The 18,501-nt window shown below is 48.0% G+C and overlaps 1 protein-coding gene across 1 annotated transcript in view; it reads left to right on the top strand.

The window, feature by feature from the left end:
* Positions 1 to 13,008, top strand: part of LOC111946428 (NLR family CARD domain-containing protein 3-like) — a 104,390-nt gene extending 91,382 nt beyond the window's left edge. Inside the window, exons 5-11 of the mRNA XM_078934974.1 lie at positions 5,285 to 5,363; positions 5,523 to 5,676; positions 5,816 to 7,604; positions 7,700 to 7,873; positions 9,364 to 9,537; positions 11,199 to 11,372; positions 11,689 to 13,008. Coding sequence (XP_078791100.1) covers positions 5,285 to 5,363; positions 5,523 to 5,676; positions 5,816 to 7,604; positions 7,700 to 7,873; positions 9,364 to 9,537; positions 11,199 to 11,372; positions 11,689 to 11,707 — 2,563 coding nt within the window. The 3' untranslated portion in view covers positions 11,708 to 13,008. The remainder of the gene's footprint in view (positions 1 to 5,284; positions 5,364 to 5,522; positions 5,677 to 5,815; positions 7,605 to 7,699; positions 7,874 to 9,363; positions 9,538 to 11,198; positions 11,373 to 11,688) is intronic.
* The last annotated feature ends 5,493 nt before the right edge of the window (positions 13,009 to 18,501 follow it).

The following is an 18,501-nucleotide window of genomic DNA, read 5'->3' as shown; positions in this document are numbered from 1 at the left end:
AAACAGCTTCTAGCTTTTTCCAAGGGTCAACCAACATCACTCTAAAAAGAAAAAAGTTGATCCAACTTAACTGAATTACTTCAATTGGTAACACCTAATTGAATTGAATTTAATTGTTTTTATGTCTATCCAATTTTGTTTATTAAATTTAAATTGACACATTTTTCCAAAGTTTCAACCATTGGGGCTTGTAATTTTCATATCAAAGACATGAAGGATCCAGCAATGTTTCACATTACAAGGCAGAAATTCACGAGTCACAACTCTGTCTTTATTGTTGGAACATACAGTGTCTTCCCAAACAAGGGGGTTGGTGTTGGACTAGTTAGTATTCAGAGATTATTTAACTTAATGTTAATGTCTTTAAATGAAACTTAATAACAATAACTATTTGTTTTAAAAGGCTGCTAGAAGTTGAAGCTGGGGTAACTATGGTGCACTTGGGTACTGTCCTTTTTTTTCATCTACTTCTACCCTTCCTCTCTTCCCTATTTTTGATCATCATTCATCATTTAGTTCCCCATGCCTCTGTGTGGATTCATGTATTGTCCCTCTTTCCCTCTCCCCTCCTGGGGAGTGGGAGTGCTTCCAGACTCCAGTTGGCTCATCCGTGCTCCTGTTCCTGACCGTTTACCTCCACCTGGCTGTGGATCCTGCCTCTGGCTCGTCTCTGGCTCGTCTCTGCTCTGTACCTGACCGAGTACCTCGTCTCTGCTCCTGCTCCTACACCTGGCTGTGGTCCCTGTCTCCGGCTCGTCTCGCGCCTTTGACCGTCCCCCCAACCAGAGCTGGATGAAGCTCGTCTGCTGGACTTTATATATGTAGTTGTAGAGTTAGATAAGTTCATTCTTCTCTAAGAGTTCTGGTAAATCCCCTGTCCGTCCTGGGGGAGGATCCCTCCTTCATGTGGGCACCCCTGAGTTTTCTTCATTTTTTCCAGAATCAGTTTTTTTAGGAGTTTTTCCTTACCGCGAAGGGGGGTCTAAGGGCAGGGATGCCAGTATAGCTTAGTCAGTTTGTTAGTTCATTTTAGTATTTTCCTATTGAACTCTTTGTATTCATGATCCTTTTGAGTTCATGTTTTACTTCGAAGCCCATCGAGACGACTGTTGTTGTGAGTTTGGGCAATACAAAAAAATTGATTTGGAATTGAATTGACAGCTTCACACCAAAGTTACACCAACTTAATTGAATTAAGCTGATTGAAAGTAAGATATATTTTCACCAAACTAAATAATTAAGTTAGATTAATGTAAAACAGTTAATCTTACCAACTACAGTCCAAATACTCTTTTTAGAGTGATGCTGACCTTATTGAACCTTTCCTGCAATGACTTTTCGCTTTCTGACCGTGGTCGGAAAATGCAGGAGAGATCCTCTCCAGGGCCGTTGGCGGATCTTCCTTTGAGGTTCACTTCCCGTTTCGAACCCTCAGAGTGTCATGATTTGATTTTGTTGTCTTGTTTTTGGTCCTTGTTCTGTCTTGTTTATGTTTCCTGTTTTATTTTGAAAGTCTCCTGTCTTGTCTGTTTTCTTGAGTTTTACTTCCTTTGGTCCCCATCTGCCCTGATCGTGTTCACCTGTGTCTTGTCTGCCCTGTCTGTATTTAAGTCTTGTCTCTGCCTTCCTCCTGTGTTGGTTCATTAGTTATTCCTGTCCTGGTTGTCCTTGTCATGCCATGTTCCTCGTTTCTTGTTCCACGCCACAGTGAGTTTTGTTTTGTTGTTGTCATCCTGCTCTGCAGCGCCTTTTGTTTGTTATAATTAAACCCCTTGCCATTGAACCCGTTTGCCTCCCGTCTCTGCGCCTGGGTCCTACCGGCTCTCGAGCCACCTCACCGTGACAGAATGGACCAACCATATTTTCTGGACCCAGCAGAGCGGGACATGCGGCTTTTAGAGGCCTACTGCCTGGAAGCAGAGCAGACCAGGACATTTTGGGTCTTCGAACAGGCCCAGTTCTCATCGTATGCCTGGAGTGGGAGCCCCCTGGACTATACTGGGAGCCGTCTTGCCCTGAGGGGGGGTCGTCGTCGCCGTCGTCCCCGCCGTCCCCTTCCTGTTCCAGAGGTGGTCCGGCACGCACCACATCGCTTTCCAGTGGTGGTGCCGGATGCACCCCATCCCCGTCATGTTCCGGTGGTGGTCCAGGATGCACCACAACCACGTTCAGTGGTGGTCCCGGACGCACCCCGACCCGTCCCGGCTCCCAGGGGGGTGCCGCCTGCGCCCCGACCCGTCCCGGCTCCCAGGGGGGTGCCGCCTGCGCCCCGACCCGTCCCGGCTCCCAGGGGGGTGCCGCCTGCGCCCCGACCCATCCCGGCTACCAGGGGGGTTCCGCCTGAACCCCGACCGACCCCCGCTGCCAAGGCCACGCCTGACCCGCCAGAGCTCGGCTCCACGCCTGACCCGCCAGAGCTCTGCTCCACGCCCGATCCGCCAGAGCTCTGCTCCACGCCCGATCCGCCAGAGCTCTGCTCCACGCCCGATCCGCCAGAGCTCTGCTCCACGCCCGACCCGCCAGAGCTCTGCTCCACGCCCGACCCGCCAGAGCTCTGCTCCACGCCCGACCCGCCAGAGCTCTGCTCCACGCCCGACCCGCCAGAGCTCTGCTCCACGCCCGACCCGCCAGAGCTCTGCTCCACGCCCGACCCGCCAGAGCCTGACTGCTGGCCCGACCCGCCAGAGCCTGACTGCTGGCCCGACCCGCCAGAGCCTGACTGCTGGCCCGACCCGCCAGAGCCTGACTGCTGGCCCGACCCGCCAGAGCCTGACTGCTGGCCCGACCCGCCAGAGCCTGACTGCTGGCCCGACCCGCCAGAGCCTGACTGCTGGCCCGACTCCACGCCAGACTCCACGCCAGACTCCACGCCAGACTCCACGCCAGACGACTCCACGCCAGACGACTCCACGCCAGACGACTCCACGCCAGACGACTCCACGCCAGACGACTCCACGCCAGACGACTCCACGCCAGACGACTCCACGCCAGACGACTCCACGCCAGACGACTCCACGCCGGACCGCTCGGCCCCCCGGCCGTCCTCCGGACCTGCCTCGCCGGACCGCTCGGCCCCCCGGCCGTCCTCCGGACCTGCCTCGCCGGACCGCTCGGCCCCCCGGCCGTCCTCCGGACCTGCCTCGCCGGACGGCGCGGACCCCCGGCCGTCCTCTGGACTCTTGTGCCCGTCGAGGTTTATCCTCCGGGGCCCCCCCCTCATGTGACTTGTGGAACCTCGGAGCGGTTCCTTGAGGGGGGGGTACTGTCATGATTTGATTTTGTTGTCTTGTTTTTGGTCCTTGTTCTGTCTTGTTTCTGTTTCCTGTTTTATTTTGAAAGTCTCCTGTCTTGTCTGTTTTCTTGAGTTTTACTTCCTTTGGTCCCCATCTGCCCTGATCGTGTTCACCTGTGTCTTGTCTGCCCTGTCTGTATTTAAGTCTTGTCTCTGCCTTCCTCCTGTGTTGGTCCATTAGTTATTCCTGTCCTGGTTGTCCTTGTCATGCCATGTTCCTCGTTTCTTGTTCCACGCCACAGTGAGTTTTGTTTTGTTGTTGTCATCCTGCTCTGCAGCGCCTTTTGTTTGTTATAATTAAACCCCTTGCCATTGAACCCGTTTGCCTCCCGTCTCTGCGCCTGGGTCCTACCGGCTCTCGAGCCCCCCTCCACCGTGACACAGAGCTTCCCTCAGAGGGTTAATAAAGGATCAGTCACCGTTCTTCTGGGGCAAACTTCTTTTATTACTGTTGTCCTTCACTCTGTAACACCAAACATGAACACACGCCCCCAACACACTTGCGCTGCGCGCTCTCACTCACTCTTGCGCTGCATGCGCTCCGTTCTCCTTCCTACACACACACATGCACGCGCGCTGACATACCGGTTTTAGCACATACTCATTCTACAACAACCCTGTCAGGTTTCAGCGAAGATCTTAAGGGGGTGACGATGTTAACTGGCTCTGCGACAGACAGGCCTCTTGGCTGCATCTGTGATCAGTCTTCTCCTTGCTTGAGCTGAAAGTTTAGATGGACAGACGGGTTTTTGTAGATTTGCAGTGGTCTGAGACTCCTATTTCAATATTATCATTTGCAGAGTGCTCATTGGGATGTTTAAAGTTTAGGACATCTTTTTGTATCCCAAACTGGCTTTAAATCCAGCTTTATGTTCTTTGTGATGCTCTCTGCGCTTCAAACGGACCTCTGAGACTATCACAGAGCAGGTGGATTTATGCAGAGAATTGATTCTATACGGGTGGCTTCTATTTGTTACCATTAGTCATTTAGGTCAACATTGGATCATTCAGAGATCCTCACTGAACATCTGAAGAGAGTTTGTTGCACTGAAAGCAAAGGGGCTGAATCATTTTGTATGCCCAATATCTCAGTAAAGCCTTTGGTACAAAACCTCAGTTATTAAATATCTTGGACATCTTATTACTGATGATTGGCGGGATGACAGAGACATTCAGAGACTGTAAACTCCATGCTCAGGCAAATATGCTGATGAGAAAATTCAGTATATGTTCTCTTTAAGTGAAGTGTTTGTTGTTCAGAGCTTATTGCACTCCGGATTTATGGATTTATGGACGTGGGACATCCGTGAATTCACAGTGGCCTATAGCGATGCCTTTAGGCTTCTGCTACAGGTGCCAAGGTAGTACAGAGCCAGTCAGCTGTTTGTGGATGCTCACATCCCCAACTGTGAGGAACTACAACGTCATCATACCTACAGCCTCATGGAGCGTCTGGACAAGTCTAAAAACGCAACTATAATGTCTCTGACTGATCCCCAAAGAAGCTCATGCCGCTACACCTCTGCCTTGAGGAAGCACTGGACACAGAGATTATACTCTGTCTAAGTGGTTGTAAACTGTACTTCCCGTTTTGTATGTTCTGTTTGTCTGTCTTCTTTTTCTGCACTGCATCTGAGTCTGAAATAAAGTGAATTATTATTTATGTTTGCAGCCTGAAATGTGGCAAAAGTTTGAAGAGTTCAAAGGGGCTGAATACTTTCGCAATGCATTGTATTTTATCATATACAATATAAACTGAAAAGGATTATTTAAAGACTCCCAATGTAATTTTATGAATAAGAATTGTAACCAAAAAAAAAAAAAAATCTGTAAATATGCTTATATGTGTTGTTCAATTGGGCCATTTTACATTGGAGTGAATGAAAACTGATTTGTTTGTAGAATATTCTAGCTGCGACATAAAACTAGTTTGTTTGGTTTAAACGTACCAGCACAGACAGAATGGATCTGATTGTTGCTGATTCTCCACAGACTGGACCAGCAGAGCTCAGAGACTCCCAGTGGTCCGTCTGTCCAGCAGCATCAAACACAGCTGGACTCCATCTTTCTGGTCTGTACATGAACAACAACTACTTTTCCATCATTCTGTCGACAGTCGTCTCCATGCTGCACTTTGGACACCAGTGGACTGTCAGTGTGTCCAACATGGAGCTGATGTTTGGCTCCGTGACTTCACTCTGATTGGCTCAACATTGTCACTTTTGTGAAGAAGGAGCCAAAGAAGAAGATTCTGAGTCAGAGGGAGGATGAGGAGGACCTGGAAGATGAAGAGCAGAGGAGCAGCAGAGAGCCACTGATGAAGATGACAGAGAACTTCCTGAGGAGAATGAAGCAGGAGGAGCTGGCTGATGGACTGCAGAGCAGTAAGAGGATTTCTCTGAAGGTTTCAGCTGCTGATAAATGAAGATTTACTGATGTCTGAACACATGGAACCACAGGGATTCAAACCCTCGTCATTCAGGGCTGCAGGGAGTTGATTTACTGTTTGTTGTCTTTATTCAGGATCTCCTGCAGTTTGTCGACATGAAGTCCAATCTGGTCTGAAGGAGAAGTTCCAGTGTTTGTTTGAGGGGATTACTAAAGCAGGAAACCCAACCCTTCTGAATGAGATCTACACAGAGCTCTTCATCACAGAGGGAGGAAGAGGAGAGCTGAATGAAGAACATGAGGTCAGACAGATTGAAGCAGCTTCCAGGAAAGCAGACAGAGCAGAAACAAGCATCAGACAAGAAGAGCTCTTCCAACTCCCAGCTGGAAGACAAGAACCAATCAGAACCGTGATGACTAAGGGAGTGGCTGGCATCGGGAAAACAGTCTTAACTCAGAAGTTCACTCTGGACTGGGCTGAAGGCAAAGCCAACCAGAACCTCCACTTCACATTTCCATTCACTTTCAGAGAGCTGAATGTGCTGAAAGAGGAGAAGTTCAGCTTGGTGGAACTTGTTCATCACTTCTTCCCTGAAACCAAACAAGCAGGAATCTGCAGCTTTGAAGACTTCCAGGTCCTCTTCATCTTTGATGGTCTGGATGAGTGTCGACTTCCTCTGGACTTCCACAAGACTCAGATCCTAAATGACCCCAGAAAGTCCACCTCAGTTGGTGATCTGCTGACAAACCTCATCAGGGGGAATCTGCTTCCCTCTGCTTGCCTCTGGATAACCACACGACCTGCAGCAGCCAATCAGATCCCTGCTGAGTGTGTTGACATGGTGACAGAGGTCAGAGGGTTCAATGATCCACAGAAGGAGGAGTACTTCAGGAAGAGGTTCAGAGATGAAGAGCAGGCCAGCAGGATCATCTCCCACATCAAGAGATCCAGAAGCCTCCACATCATGTGCCACATCCCAGTCTTCTGCTGGATCACTGCTACAGTTCTGGAGGATCTGCTGAAGAGCAGAGAGGGAGGAGAGCTGCCCAAGAGCTTGACTGAGATGTACATCCACTTCCTGGTGGTTCAGGCCAAAGTCAAGAAGGTCAAGTATGATGGAGGAGCTGAGACAGATCCTCACTGGAGTCCAGAGAGCAGGAAGATGATGGAGTCTCTGGGAAAATTGGCTTTTGAGCAGCTGCAGAAAGGAAACCTGATCTTCTATGAATCTGACCTGACAGAGTGTGGCATCGATATCAGAGCAGCCTCAGTGTACTCAGGAGTGTTCACACAGATCTTTAGAGAGGAGAGAGGCCTGTACCAGGACAAGGTCTTCTGCTTCATCCATCTGAGTGTTCAGGAGTTTCTGGCTGCTCTTCATGTCCACCTGACCTTCATCACCTCTGGACTCAACCTCATGGAGGGAGAACAATCACAGATCTCTTGGCCTGAACTGAAAAGTCTAGTCCAGTTCTACCAGAGTGCTGTGGAGAAGGCCTTACAGAGTCCAAACGGACACCTGGACTTGTTCCTCCGCTTCCTCCTGGGTCTTTCACTGCGGACCAATCAGAGTCTCCTACGAGGTCTGCTGACTCAGACAGGAAGTAGCTCACAGACCAATCAGGAAACAGTCCAGTTCATGAAGGAGAAGATCAGTGAGGATCTGCCTGCAGAGAAAAGCATCAACCTGTTCCACTGTCTGAATGAACTGAATGATGGTTCTCTAGTGGAGGAGATCCAACAGTTCCTGAGGTCAGAACGTCTCTCCACAGATAAACTGTCTCCTGATCAGTGGTCTGCTCTGGCCTTCATCTTACTGTCATCAGAGGAAGATCTGGAAGAGTTTGACCTGCAGAAATACTCGTGTTCAGAGGAGGCTCTTCTGAGGCTGCTGCCAGTGATCAAAGCCTCCAACAAAGCTCTGTAAGAACTCTCAGGAAAATCACCTTCAGTAAACAAATGAATCTGATGGAAACATGAAAGATTCAATAACTGCTGTCTGTCTTTGTTTTCTTCAGATTGAGATGCAGTTTCCTGTCAAAGAGAAGCTGTGTAGCTCTGTCCTCAGTTCTCAGCTCTCAGTCCTCCAGACTCAGAGTTCTAGATCTGAGTTACAACAACCTGCAGGATTCAGGAGTGAAGTTTCTGTCAGGTGGACTAATGAGTCCAGACTGTAAACTGGAGAGTCTCAGGTCAGACTTCATCCAAATGTTGATTCTCTACAACAAGTTCTGTCTGTTTTTCTCTGTTTCAGGAGAAAGTGGTAAATAGACAACAGTGCAGAGGAAACAGCAGAGGACTGTTGCATAGAAGTAAAAAGAAAACAACATTGTGCCTAAGTTAAAAATCCTGGTTTTTCTTAGTCTTTCTTGGTTACAAATTTTCTCCTGGTTTTTTGCACCAGACTATCAGGAGAACCTAAATTCATCCAGTTGTTGAGATCTAGGAGAAGTTCATGTTCTGTGTTCTCTTAAAGAAAACATCAATCAATCCCAGAACTGCAGATATTAATGGACAAACACTTGCAGCATATTTCTGACCCACAGAGCAGCAGCTTGTTATGAAGAGATATTACTGTCAAGCAATTGAATGTATAAACTTTATATTTTCTAAACCCCACTCATGAATAATAAAAGTAATTGGTAATAATAAGTTTCACGGTCTGCGACAGACTGATTAATTCCCTGAAAGGAAGGGAATTAATGGAAGAACAAGAATGAACGAAAGAGTGTCATGGTGGAACAGCTGGAACCAGCTACTAAAATCCTGGTTTCCGATATTAGTTGGAAACATGACTGCAGTCAGGCAGTAGACCAGTTAACAATCTGAAGAAGATCCAAAAGGATTTCTGTGATAAGAAGAAGGACATTTGGGAGCAGCAGAACCAGCTGAAACCCTTAGACTACCAGCAGAACCATCAGCAGCTCCCCTGCAGGGCCACATTCAGACATATTGGGCCCCGTGGATCCTCAAGTTTTTCAAGGCCCATCTACAGTTTAGAAATGTCAGGAAATGCTTTCAGAGGAAAACTAAAGACTTTTTCAGCTGTTTTTCTGCACAATCTGCTTTTTCCAGTCAGGATAAAGAGAGAAAGGAAAGTTTAGCTCTGCTTCATTCTTTTATTGGGGTGAACATCTTTGAGTTTCTGCAGAGAAACTTCATGCTGACCTGGATTTTTCTACACTTCCAATTGTGTTTCCAAAACTCCAACATGAAATCCAACATTTCAACAAGTTTCTAAATGTGCTTGTTGGTTCTCTGATTTAAAAGGACCAGAGTGTTTAGTGTCTACAGAATATTTCCATGGAACAACTGAATGCTGTTTTTCTTTTCTGTCCTCTTCAGTCTTTATCTGAATCTGTGTTGAACCTCATGGAAACTTCAGCAAATCAAGTGGAAACATTGATGACATCACAACTGTGGAAATCTGTTCTCTAACTGAAGATTCCCACTTCAATCCAGAATTATCTGTTAAATCAACAGATCATACCCAGATTTTACCCAGATCATATATACAGCCATCATATATATATATATATAGATCATTATACCCAGATTAACCCTTAACAGGGCTAATCTGTCAGTCTGTCATCAGGGCGGGTCTCACCTGACTGAATGGACCAAGTTCCTGGACCTCCAGCTGCATCACTGCTCCTGAACACACTTTTCTGACTGATTGCAGGTTGGAGTGCTGCGGTTTGTCAGAGATCAGCTGTGAAGTTCTGGTCTCAGCTCTGAAGAAAAACCCATCCAACCTGACAGAACTGGACCTGAGCTGGAACGACCTGCAGGATTCAGGAGTTCTTCATCTGTGTGGTTTTCTGAAGAGTTCAGACTGCAGACTGCAGACTCTGAGGTCAGACTCCATGATTCAGTTGTGTTCAGATCAATATGATGACAAAGTTGTGTTGACCCACAGTGAGCAGAAATGTCCAGATTCTGATCTGCAGCAGCATCTTCCTGCAGCTGCTTGTTCTCTTCAAAGATCTGCAGAAGAACTTCTTCTTTTCTTCCTGCAGCTCCTTATTTCAAAGCTGTCTGCTGATATTTGTGCTCCACAAAGTTCTGCTTGCAGCCATCAGCTCTTCTTTGTGTCTTTGCTCCAACAGACTCCTTTAAAGTGAAGGAATGTATGTTTGCTGTTTTATCTTTTTAGTACATTGAAGTGTTGAGGTCCAGGTTTACATGCATTTGGTATGTGCTGCACTCATACTCCCACTTACTCGTGACCTCGGTCAAAGGTTTACTGCTATGACCTGTCCTTAGATCCGATCTGTGAGAGCAGAATTATATGGCCGTTCTCATGCCAGGGAGAGGCTGACCTTTTGCTCCAGTGCCTGCTATGAAGTTTCTGCTCTCCGAGCTGATTTACTGTGAACAGATGTGGGAAGCCATTTTCCAGGGTGAGACGGTGTGGTTCTCCAAATGTGGGCCGGCGGAAGTAGACGGCCCAGCTGTCGATGAATCCATGCGCCCGGGGGGAGAACTTCTACTCAGCAGGATAAAACTATCCATTCCAGAAGTGCCTTTTGTTCTCATCTGTCTGCACGCTAGTCACATGTAATCCGTGTGAATTGTGGACTTTGAAGTTTGAGAACCCAGATATATCTGTTTATTTGTTTTAGAAACTCTGTTAGGAAAATAGAAACTTTGTGGATCTTTATCCGGTCAAATCCTGGTCTTCTCTTCCGACTTTTGAGTACGTATAGGAAATCTGCAAAGCGAACAGATTTTTTCCTACAAAAGCCAGTGCAGAAGAAGCAGCTGTGCACGCTCACATGCACTCTGAGTCATGCTGCTGTGTTTCAGCAGATGCAGCTGAGAGTCCAGCGGCTGTTGTTTGCGAGCAGACAGTGACAGAGTCATGCTGCAGCTGGATGCTGCTCTGACAGACACATCCTCCACAAACATCCTCACCTTTTCATCCACAAACATCATCACATCATCCATCAAAGCTCCCAGCAGCTTCTGACTCTTCATTCAGAGCTGAAGTCATGGATCAGGGATCAATGTCCAACATTTGCTGCTGACTCTTCCTCATCACTTCCTTCTTCTCTCTGCTTTGATCTGTTGGAGCTGAAAGTCTCTGCTTGAAGGGCTGCAGCAGAGAAGGACTGGAAGATCATCTCCTGAAAACTGGGATGAAGACTTTCCAGCATCCTGCTGCTGAAATTCTCCCATGATTCAGTGCTGTTTGGAGAAGAGCTGAGCAGAAAGAGGAAGTGGACTTTTTCTGCTGTTGCTGCAGAAACATCAGTTGGTTTGGATGCAGCCACAGGCTGATGTTTGACTTTCACACATCTGGACTTCTATCCTGAAGCAGCTGCATGTTGTCCTGAATGTTCCTGAATGTTCTTCTTTGCTTCTGCTGGACTTTTCTGATCTGCTGCTGTTGCTTCACATCTTTGGACTTTTTCTAAACTTTCTGATCTTCTTCAGCTCTGAATTCTTTAGAAGAAATGAAGGATGAAAAACATGAACTTTGTCTTTAAACTCAAGTTTTTGTTCTGTATTCAGGTTGAATTTCTGCAGGTTGTCACAGACCAGCTGTGATGCTCTGGCCTCAGCTCTGAAGTCCAACCCGTCCCACCTGACAGAACTGGACCTGAGAGGGAACGGTCTTCAGTCTTCAGATGTTCAGCAGCTCCAGGATCTGGTGGAGAGTCCAAACTCCAAACTGCAGACTCTGAGGTCAGTAGAGGGTTGGAGTCAGTCCAGCTGCTTCCAGATGTTTCGTACTAAAGTTAGTCTGAGAGCAAAGATGCAGAGTTTCCTGTGAAGCTGCAGCTTCTCAGTGAAGCTCTGAGGAGAATGATGACAGGCTTCAGGACAACAGTCAGCCAATCAGAGCAGCAGAAGCTCCAACAGGGGAAGATGACAGGAAGCTGCTGCTCTGAACAGGACTGAAGCTCCTGCTGCTCTTTCTGCTGCTGTGCTGCATCACTGACTGACAGACCAGGATCAGTAGACACTCCCTCATCTCTGTCTTTCTACATTCTCTCTGTAGGAGGAGCTGGGAGGACTGATGTTCCTCCTGGAGGAGAATCAGGAGCAGCAGCAGCAGCTGGTCTGCAGAGATGTTGTGACTGGACGGTGTTCCTGGGAGGTGGAGAGCAGAGTGATGGAGGAATCAGAGGAAGTGGAGATGAGTGTCAGAGCTGCAGCATGAACTGATCTGAGATCAGCTCCACTGTCTCTCTTAGCATCAAGTGGACAGTTATTGTGCTGCAGCTCCCCCGGTGGACTGATGGAGAACTGCACTTCCTCTTCTCATTCTAACTTGGAGTGTTGATCTGAAACATGGGTTGGATTCAGATGTTCAGCAGCTCCAGGATCTGGGGAAAAACAGACCTGCAGACAAACAGATTCTTTTCTAGATCATCACTTTCTTCTTTGATCTACATTTGATGGACAGATTTGAGTTTGGGATGGACCAATCAAGGATTGAGGGAATCATTGATCAGACAGAACATTTCTGGATGACATGTATCTATGTGTGGGTCAGGGGAAAACACAGTCAGGCGTTGGATCCTGGTTCTGTCTCTGGAACAGGGACAGATCCAGAACTCTGGATCACAATATTCTGGTTCCAGGTTTTTCACACTTGATGTCTGTTCACCAGAAACTCTTATTGACAAACAAACACAGAGTTTCATTCAGAAACCTCCAACATGGTCATGTGACCAGAAGGTTCATAGTGGAAACACGAACAAACTCTGTGGTCACATGACTCACTGGTTTGGATTCAAGTCCTTTGAAGTCAGTTTTTGGAGCAGAAATCCTGTCTGATCTCAGTGAACAAAAGTCTCTCAGTTAAATCATTTTTCTATCATCTCTGTTCTGTTGATGATCAAATGTTGACTCATGCAGTTTGAAATACTCAGAGTTTGGCTTTGATTGATGTTGTCCACAGTTTTCTGACTGAACTTCCTTTTTCTTTGGTGTTTTGTGGGTAAAACTCTGTTCGTTTTCAGGCTGACAGCATTTTTAGCCGCAGTTTTGAAGAAGTTTCATCTAAATCCAGTTGAATCTCCTTATTTTCTAGAATGTCTAAACTAGTAGAAACTTTCTGAGCATAAAGCCTGTTTTCTCCAGAGACATGAATGAACAGAGTGGATCTTAGTGAGGAATGACAGCCTCTGGATGCAGAGAATCACTTTGATGCAGCTGCTGCAACAACACCAACTGCATTGAAGCAGGAGGGAGAAGGGAGACACCTGCTGGCTGTTTGCAGAACTGCATCTAACTGTCAAAAGGCTTCAAACTGAAAGCTGTCTGTAAAATTCCTGCAGCCTGTTTGGATCTAATAAATGCTCTTTTGAATCAACTCTGTGTTTGCTATTGATTTCTGTCTTCATTCTATCTTTGACTCACAAACAGACTTGAATCTTTAGCCTTCCCCCTCATCCTGTTCCAGCTGTTCTAGTCTTCATGTGTTTGGTTCCTTCTCAGTAGAAATGGGTTGGAAAAGAGCTTTGGAATGTTCAGGTGGTGCTGATGTCTTTCTAGATGGGGCTGGGCAGAACAGATGAGAGCTCCTCCCTCCTGATTCAGAGGGGAACAGTGGGCAGCAGCTGAAAGGAGGGAGTGGAAATGGGAAAAGTTCTCTGCACGTTTCTCCTTTCCAAGAACAGAGGGACACGACTCCATGAACAGCAAAAGCTAAAGAGTTGGAAAACATGCCCAAAGCTGCAGCACCACCTGCAGAAAGATGCTTCCTCTTCAGGCTCCGCCCCTCCACATCAAGAGCTGCAAGGAGAAGAAAGATCAGAGTTTCTGCTGGGCTGAGTTTTTTCTGGAGCTTTTAAGGCAGGGGTGTCAAACTTATTTTCACTGAGGGCCACATCAGCATAGTGGCTGTCCTCAAAGGACCAGTTAAATTTATACACGGAAATAAATAGAAAGAAAAATAAATGTAACTACTCCTTAATGTTAAATAATTTATTATTTGTTTATCATAACTTTTTTAATTGACAATTGCAGTTGCATAGGAAACATATGTTTGCTTGTTACTCTAGCAAAAATCCTTTTAAATATGTTTCTGTCAGGTTAGGTCAGTGTTTTCAACCATCTCCCGCGGCGACAGTGTGCCGTGGGAAATTGTCCTCATTAACTGATCTAAAAACATTTCCCATCTCCAGGATATCAGCTCTGTGTTCATCCAAACAGGCCCTGATAAAACACTGAGTAGTTAGGAATATAAAAGATCATAAAATTGTTTTTTCTTTGTGTTTATTTGATTTTATTAAAGACATTTTGATAAGAATGACGGCTACAACTGTTTTAGGAAAAGTCCCGCCACTTTAACTGTCTTCACCAATAATTCTTGGAGTCCTAATCACATGTCATCAGTCTGACCAATCAGAAGTCTTCACTTCCTTGTTTCGATTTAGCTCATAAGTCGCTCAGTTCCAACAAAAATACCAGCTGAAGCTTGTCTTTAGTGGTGTAGCTTTCCACAGAATCCGGCATCAGACCGTGGAACAAGTGAACAAAACAATGAAGCTCTGAAAAGCCATCTCCGGCCGTTTTATGCACCTCATCTCCCATGATGCATTGGGTTAAAGTGACAGCGCTTCAGCGTTCAATGAGCCGTCCTTGTTAAACTTCTTAAAACAGGCGTTATGTGGAAAGATCAACCTGTCAGATCTTCCATTTATTAGTCAAATAGTTAAAAAACAGGATTGTTTCAAAAGTATTAATATAAATGCCACTTTAACAGCCTGGTGGGAATTTCTCAAAATATCAAAATCATCAATTCAACCGTGCAAAATGACACCCATCTGGAACAACCCAGACATCCTCATAAACAAAAAAATTATCCACTTCCCAGCTTGGCAAGCAGGGGGCATAAAACAACTAGAGCACATAATTATTGATAGAAGATTCATAACTCCCCAGGAACTTCAAGACAAACATGGAATATATAACTTCTTGGAATATCAGCAACTTAAATCATTTATTTCTAAAAAGTTTAAATACAGAGACAACGATTTAAAGCTACCAGATGTAGTTACCACTCTGATCAATTTCTCAATGAATAAAACTCTCTCCAAAATATACAAACTTTTATGTAATTTAGATAACAATATTTCACTTCCGACAAGAAAATGGGATGCGGATTTGATCATCAGCACAGATGAAAGTTTTTGGTCAGAACTTTGTCTAAACACCTTTAAAATGACAAAAAATCCAAATCTGCAGCTAATCCATTTCAAAACTCTTCACAGAATTTACTACACTGGACAGAGGATGTTCAAGATGGGTCTCAGTAACTCAGACATTTGTCAGCACTGTGACAGTAATCTACCCGACAATTACATGCATGCACTATGGTTCTGCACGCCTGTCCAGGTTCTCCGGCAGCAGGTATGTGCCGATCTATCAGTCTGGCTTAAGGTTTCAATCACAGCTTCACCGTCACTTTGTGTGCTTGGTGACATGAGTGCCATCGATGTAGAAGGAGGATTAGGCTCTATCATTTTCATAACTCTTTGCATTGCTAAAAAAACTATTTTAATAAATTGGAAAAGCAAAAAAAATATAAATATAAGTCAACACAGAAATCTGCTGCTTGATCATATCAGCTTGGAAAAAATGTCAGCCCAAAGTTCAAGTAACTTTGAAAGAATTTGGTCTCTCTGGTCTCCCATAGCTAACTCCGTGACTTAGGGGGTGGGGGGGGGCATGGTCGTCACTGCTCCTTGCCCTTCTGCCGTGGGCCGGGGTGGGGGTCGGGGCCTCCGGTGCCTGGCCGGGGGTGGTGGGGGCTCCGTTGGTCGGGGGGTCGGGTCCGGCGCCTGGGTGGGGCGGCCTGGGGCGCTGCGTGGTCCTCTGGGCTTGGGTGTGGGGGTGCGTGGTGGGGGGGGGGGGGGTGGTGGTCTGGCTTGGCTTGGGGGGGTGGTCCCTTTGCCTGTGCTGGGGGGGGTTGGCGGGGGGCGCTGCTCGGGGGGGGGGGCCCAGCGGCGCTGGATGGGCTTCCCGTCTACACCTGGGGCTGGGATCGGCCCTTCCCTGGCTCTGGGGCGGGACGGGACAACCCTCTTGGGGCCCCCGGTCGGTCTGGGTATCATCCGCTTCGGCTGCGGGGTCTGGGGGTGGGGTGGGGTGGGGGTCTTATCGGCCCTGTCCTGTGGGGGGGCATTCTGGGGGGGGGGGGGGGGCACTATTGGTACGGGGCAGGGGGGGTTGACGGGTCGGGGTCTCCGCTGAGGGCATCGGCGGTTTCCCCGGCCGGTTGGCTGCCTCGGTCCCGTCGAGGCCTGACCAGAGCTCTTCTAGGGCCGGCGTTTGGGGGTGGGGGCCTGGGCTTGCTCCGGGGGGGCCGGCGCTTTCTGGCTCCCCTCTCTCTGTGTGGGGGTGGTGGTGCTGGGCCTGGGGTGTCTGCGCCTCCGGGGGTGGGGCCCCGGGGATGGGTGGGCCTGGCCCCCTTGCTGGGGGGGGGGCGGGGGACGGCTGTTTGACCACCGGGGGACAGTCTATCATCTGTCCCCAACTTACCCCCTTCCTCATATAACCTCATAATAGGGTGAGGGGGTGGGGGGCTTAGCCTGCGATGAGCCTTGGGGGGGGGGTTTACTAGGCAGTGGCCCCCCTCCTGTGGTTGCCGTATGGAGTGGGCCCCCCCTCTTTCGGTTTTATTTGCACCTTAGACATGTAGGGCCCTTGGTAGGGGGGGTGCTTGGACATCACTGCCAGCAAGCAGCGGATGTCCTCCTAGCACCCTACCCGCCAATTTTAACCGCACCTTAGACATTTAGGGCCCCTTGGTGGGGAGGGTGAGGGGACGTCACTGTGAGTAATCAGGAGACGTCCCCTTAGTGCCCTACCCGCCAATTTTAACCGCACCCCCCGTAGTACACACACCTCTCCCCCTCAATATATACATCCCAACATAAACACACACACATGCACACACACACTCTCTCAAACACACATACACGCACACACATTTTGCAAGGAAGGTGGGACCTAGGACCATCTGTCCCCTGCCTCTTCCCTGGTGGGGGGTACGGGCCCCTTTGCAACGGCGGCTGTGTCCCCGGGGTGCCGGCTTCCTGGGCCCGGCGGTGCTCTCTCCGCGCGGTGGGGGGGTTCACATTACATCTGAGCCGGGGGTGTTCGTGTCCCTGGGGGGTGGGTTCTGGTCCTTGCTCCTGAGTGCTGGGCCCCGCCAAATTTCCAACTGTGGCCGAGCCTGGTCGGGCCATATTTACAACATCCCTTGTGGGCCCTCTTTTTTCCCCGGGGTTCCCCCCTTCTGGGCGGGGGCGGCGGGCCCCTGCCTCGCTCCTCCCTGGACCAACCGTGGGCCGGGCGGATGGCTGCCTGGAGTGCTGACTGGGTCTCCCTTGGGGGGTCCTGGCTCGTACCTGGGGTTGGGGCGGGGGGATGCCTGGAACTCCTGGGTGGTGGTGGGGTGCTCGTCTGGGGCTGTGGGCGTCCTTCTCCGGTGGGGCCCTGCGTTGGGTTCTCCAGGCGCGGCGGGGGGGCTGCTCTCCTGGTTGGGCTGGGGCGGCGCCCTCTTTCCCTCCGTGCCTCCCTGCTCTCTGGCTCTGGGGGCCTTGCGGCGGCCCTGCTGGCCCTGGCCTGGGTGGCGGGCTTGGTCGCCCGGGCGGCGGTTGTTCCCTGCCGGTTCCCGTGTGGCAGTGGGGGGATTCCGGCTGCCGCTGCTGGTGCGGTGGGGGTCTTGGGGTGGGGATGGCTGGGCACTCTCCCTCCTTCTTTTCACGTTCCACCATCCATTTTAGAAGAACATAAACACTCACCTGAGCACAGGTGTTAGCTCAACAGACTGAATGACTGAAATATTTCACACTAGTTGGTTTTAAGGCATAAGTATGCATGTGAACACTATCTGTTTTGTGTACATGTCGACAGGTGGACATTTTTGCAACTAACAGGTGTGTTTATAACATTTGAGTGTGTGTGTGGACAGGCTCCGCCCTTTTTTTGTTTTTTTTTACATTTAAACCTTACCATAATGATTAAGAACCAGTAAACTTCTTGCTTTATGCTGTTTCATGGTCTTATCCCCCTTCCCCTCCTATTATCACCCCCTACCCCCCCTCTCTCTAACGTCCCTCTCTCTTCTTCCCCTCTTTCCTTTTCCGTCCGTTCCAACACCAAAGATTTTCAGACATGTTTGAAATTAATAAAGTTTGGCCTCAATTACAAAAGGGGTTTATTCAGACATACCTTTGGTTTGTCTGAAGATTAATAACCCCTCTTGTTAAAGTAAAATATGTCCAACCCAAGAGGCCCTCAGCTCTCATCTGTCTGCCTAGCTGTTGGACAGGACAAGTTGAAAAAAAAAAAAATAAAAAAAATAAAAAAACTTCTTAAAACAGCAAGGAACACACAGTTTGTAAATTTTCTAACTTAACTTTTATGTCATCTTTTAGAAATAACAGCTGCACATTCCAGCTTTTTGTGCCACAATTATCACAAAAATTCACGTGAGATTGCAGAGGGGCTGTAGATCAATACAGACTATGAGTTTCTGTTTATTTATTTTTTTTTTGGATGCTGGTGTGCCGCGGGATTTTTGTCAAGGTGAAAGTGTGCCGTGGCTCAAAAGGTTGAAAAACACTGGGTTAGGTTATATGGACAGTGTTTAAGTCAGAATGAATAGTTGCCCAATCCGATATTTCAAGTCCAATTCCCCCTAGATATGGATACATTTTTATTTTTTATTTTAAGAAATTAAAAACTTTTATGCCCCTGCAAGCCACATGAAATGACATGGCGGGCCACATTTGGCCCATGTGCACATGTGTTTTAGGGGGTCAGATCTTTAGGAACATTTGCTGACAATGAA

Source organism: Oryzias latipes, chromosome 2 (assembly GCF_053564925.1).
Source record: "Oryzias latipes strain Hd-rR chromosome 2, Olatipes_Hd-rR_3.1".
NCBI lineage: Eukaryota > Metazoa > Chordata > Actinopteri > Beloniformes > Adrianichthyidae > Oryzias > Oryzias latipes.
This window is presented reverse-complemented; position numbering and strand designations above follow the sequence as displayed.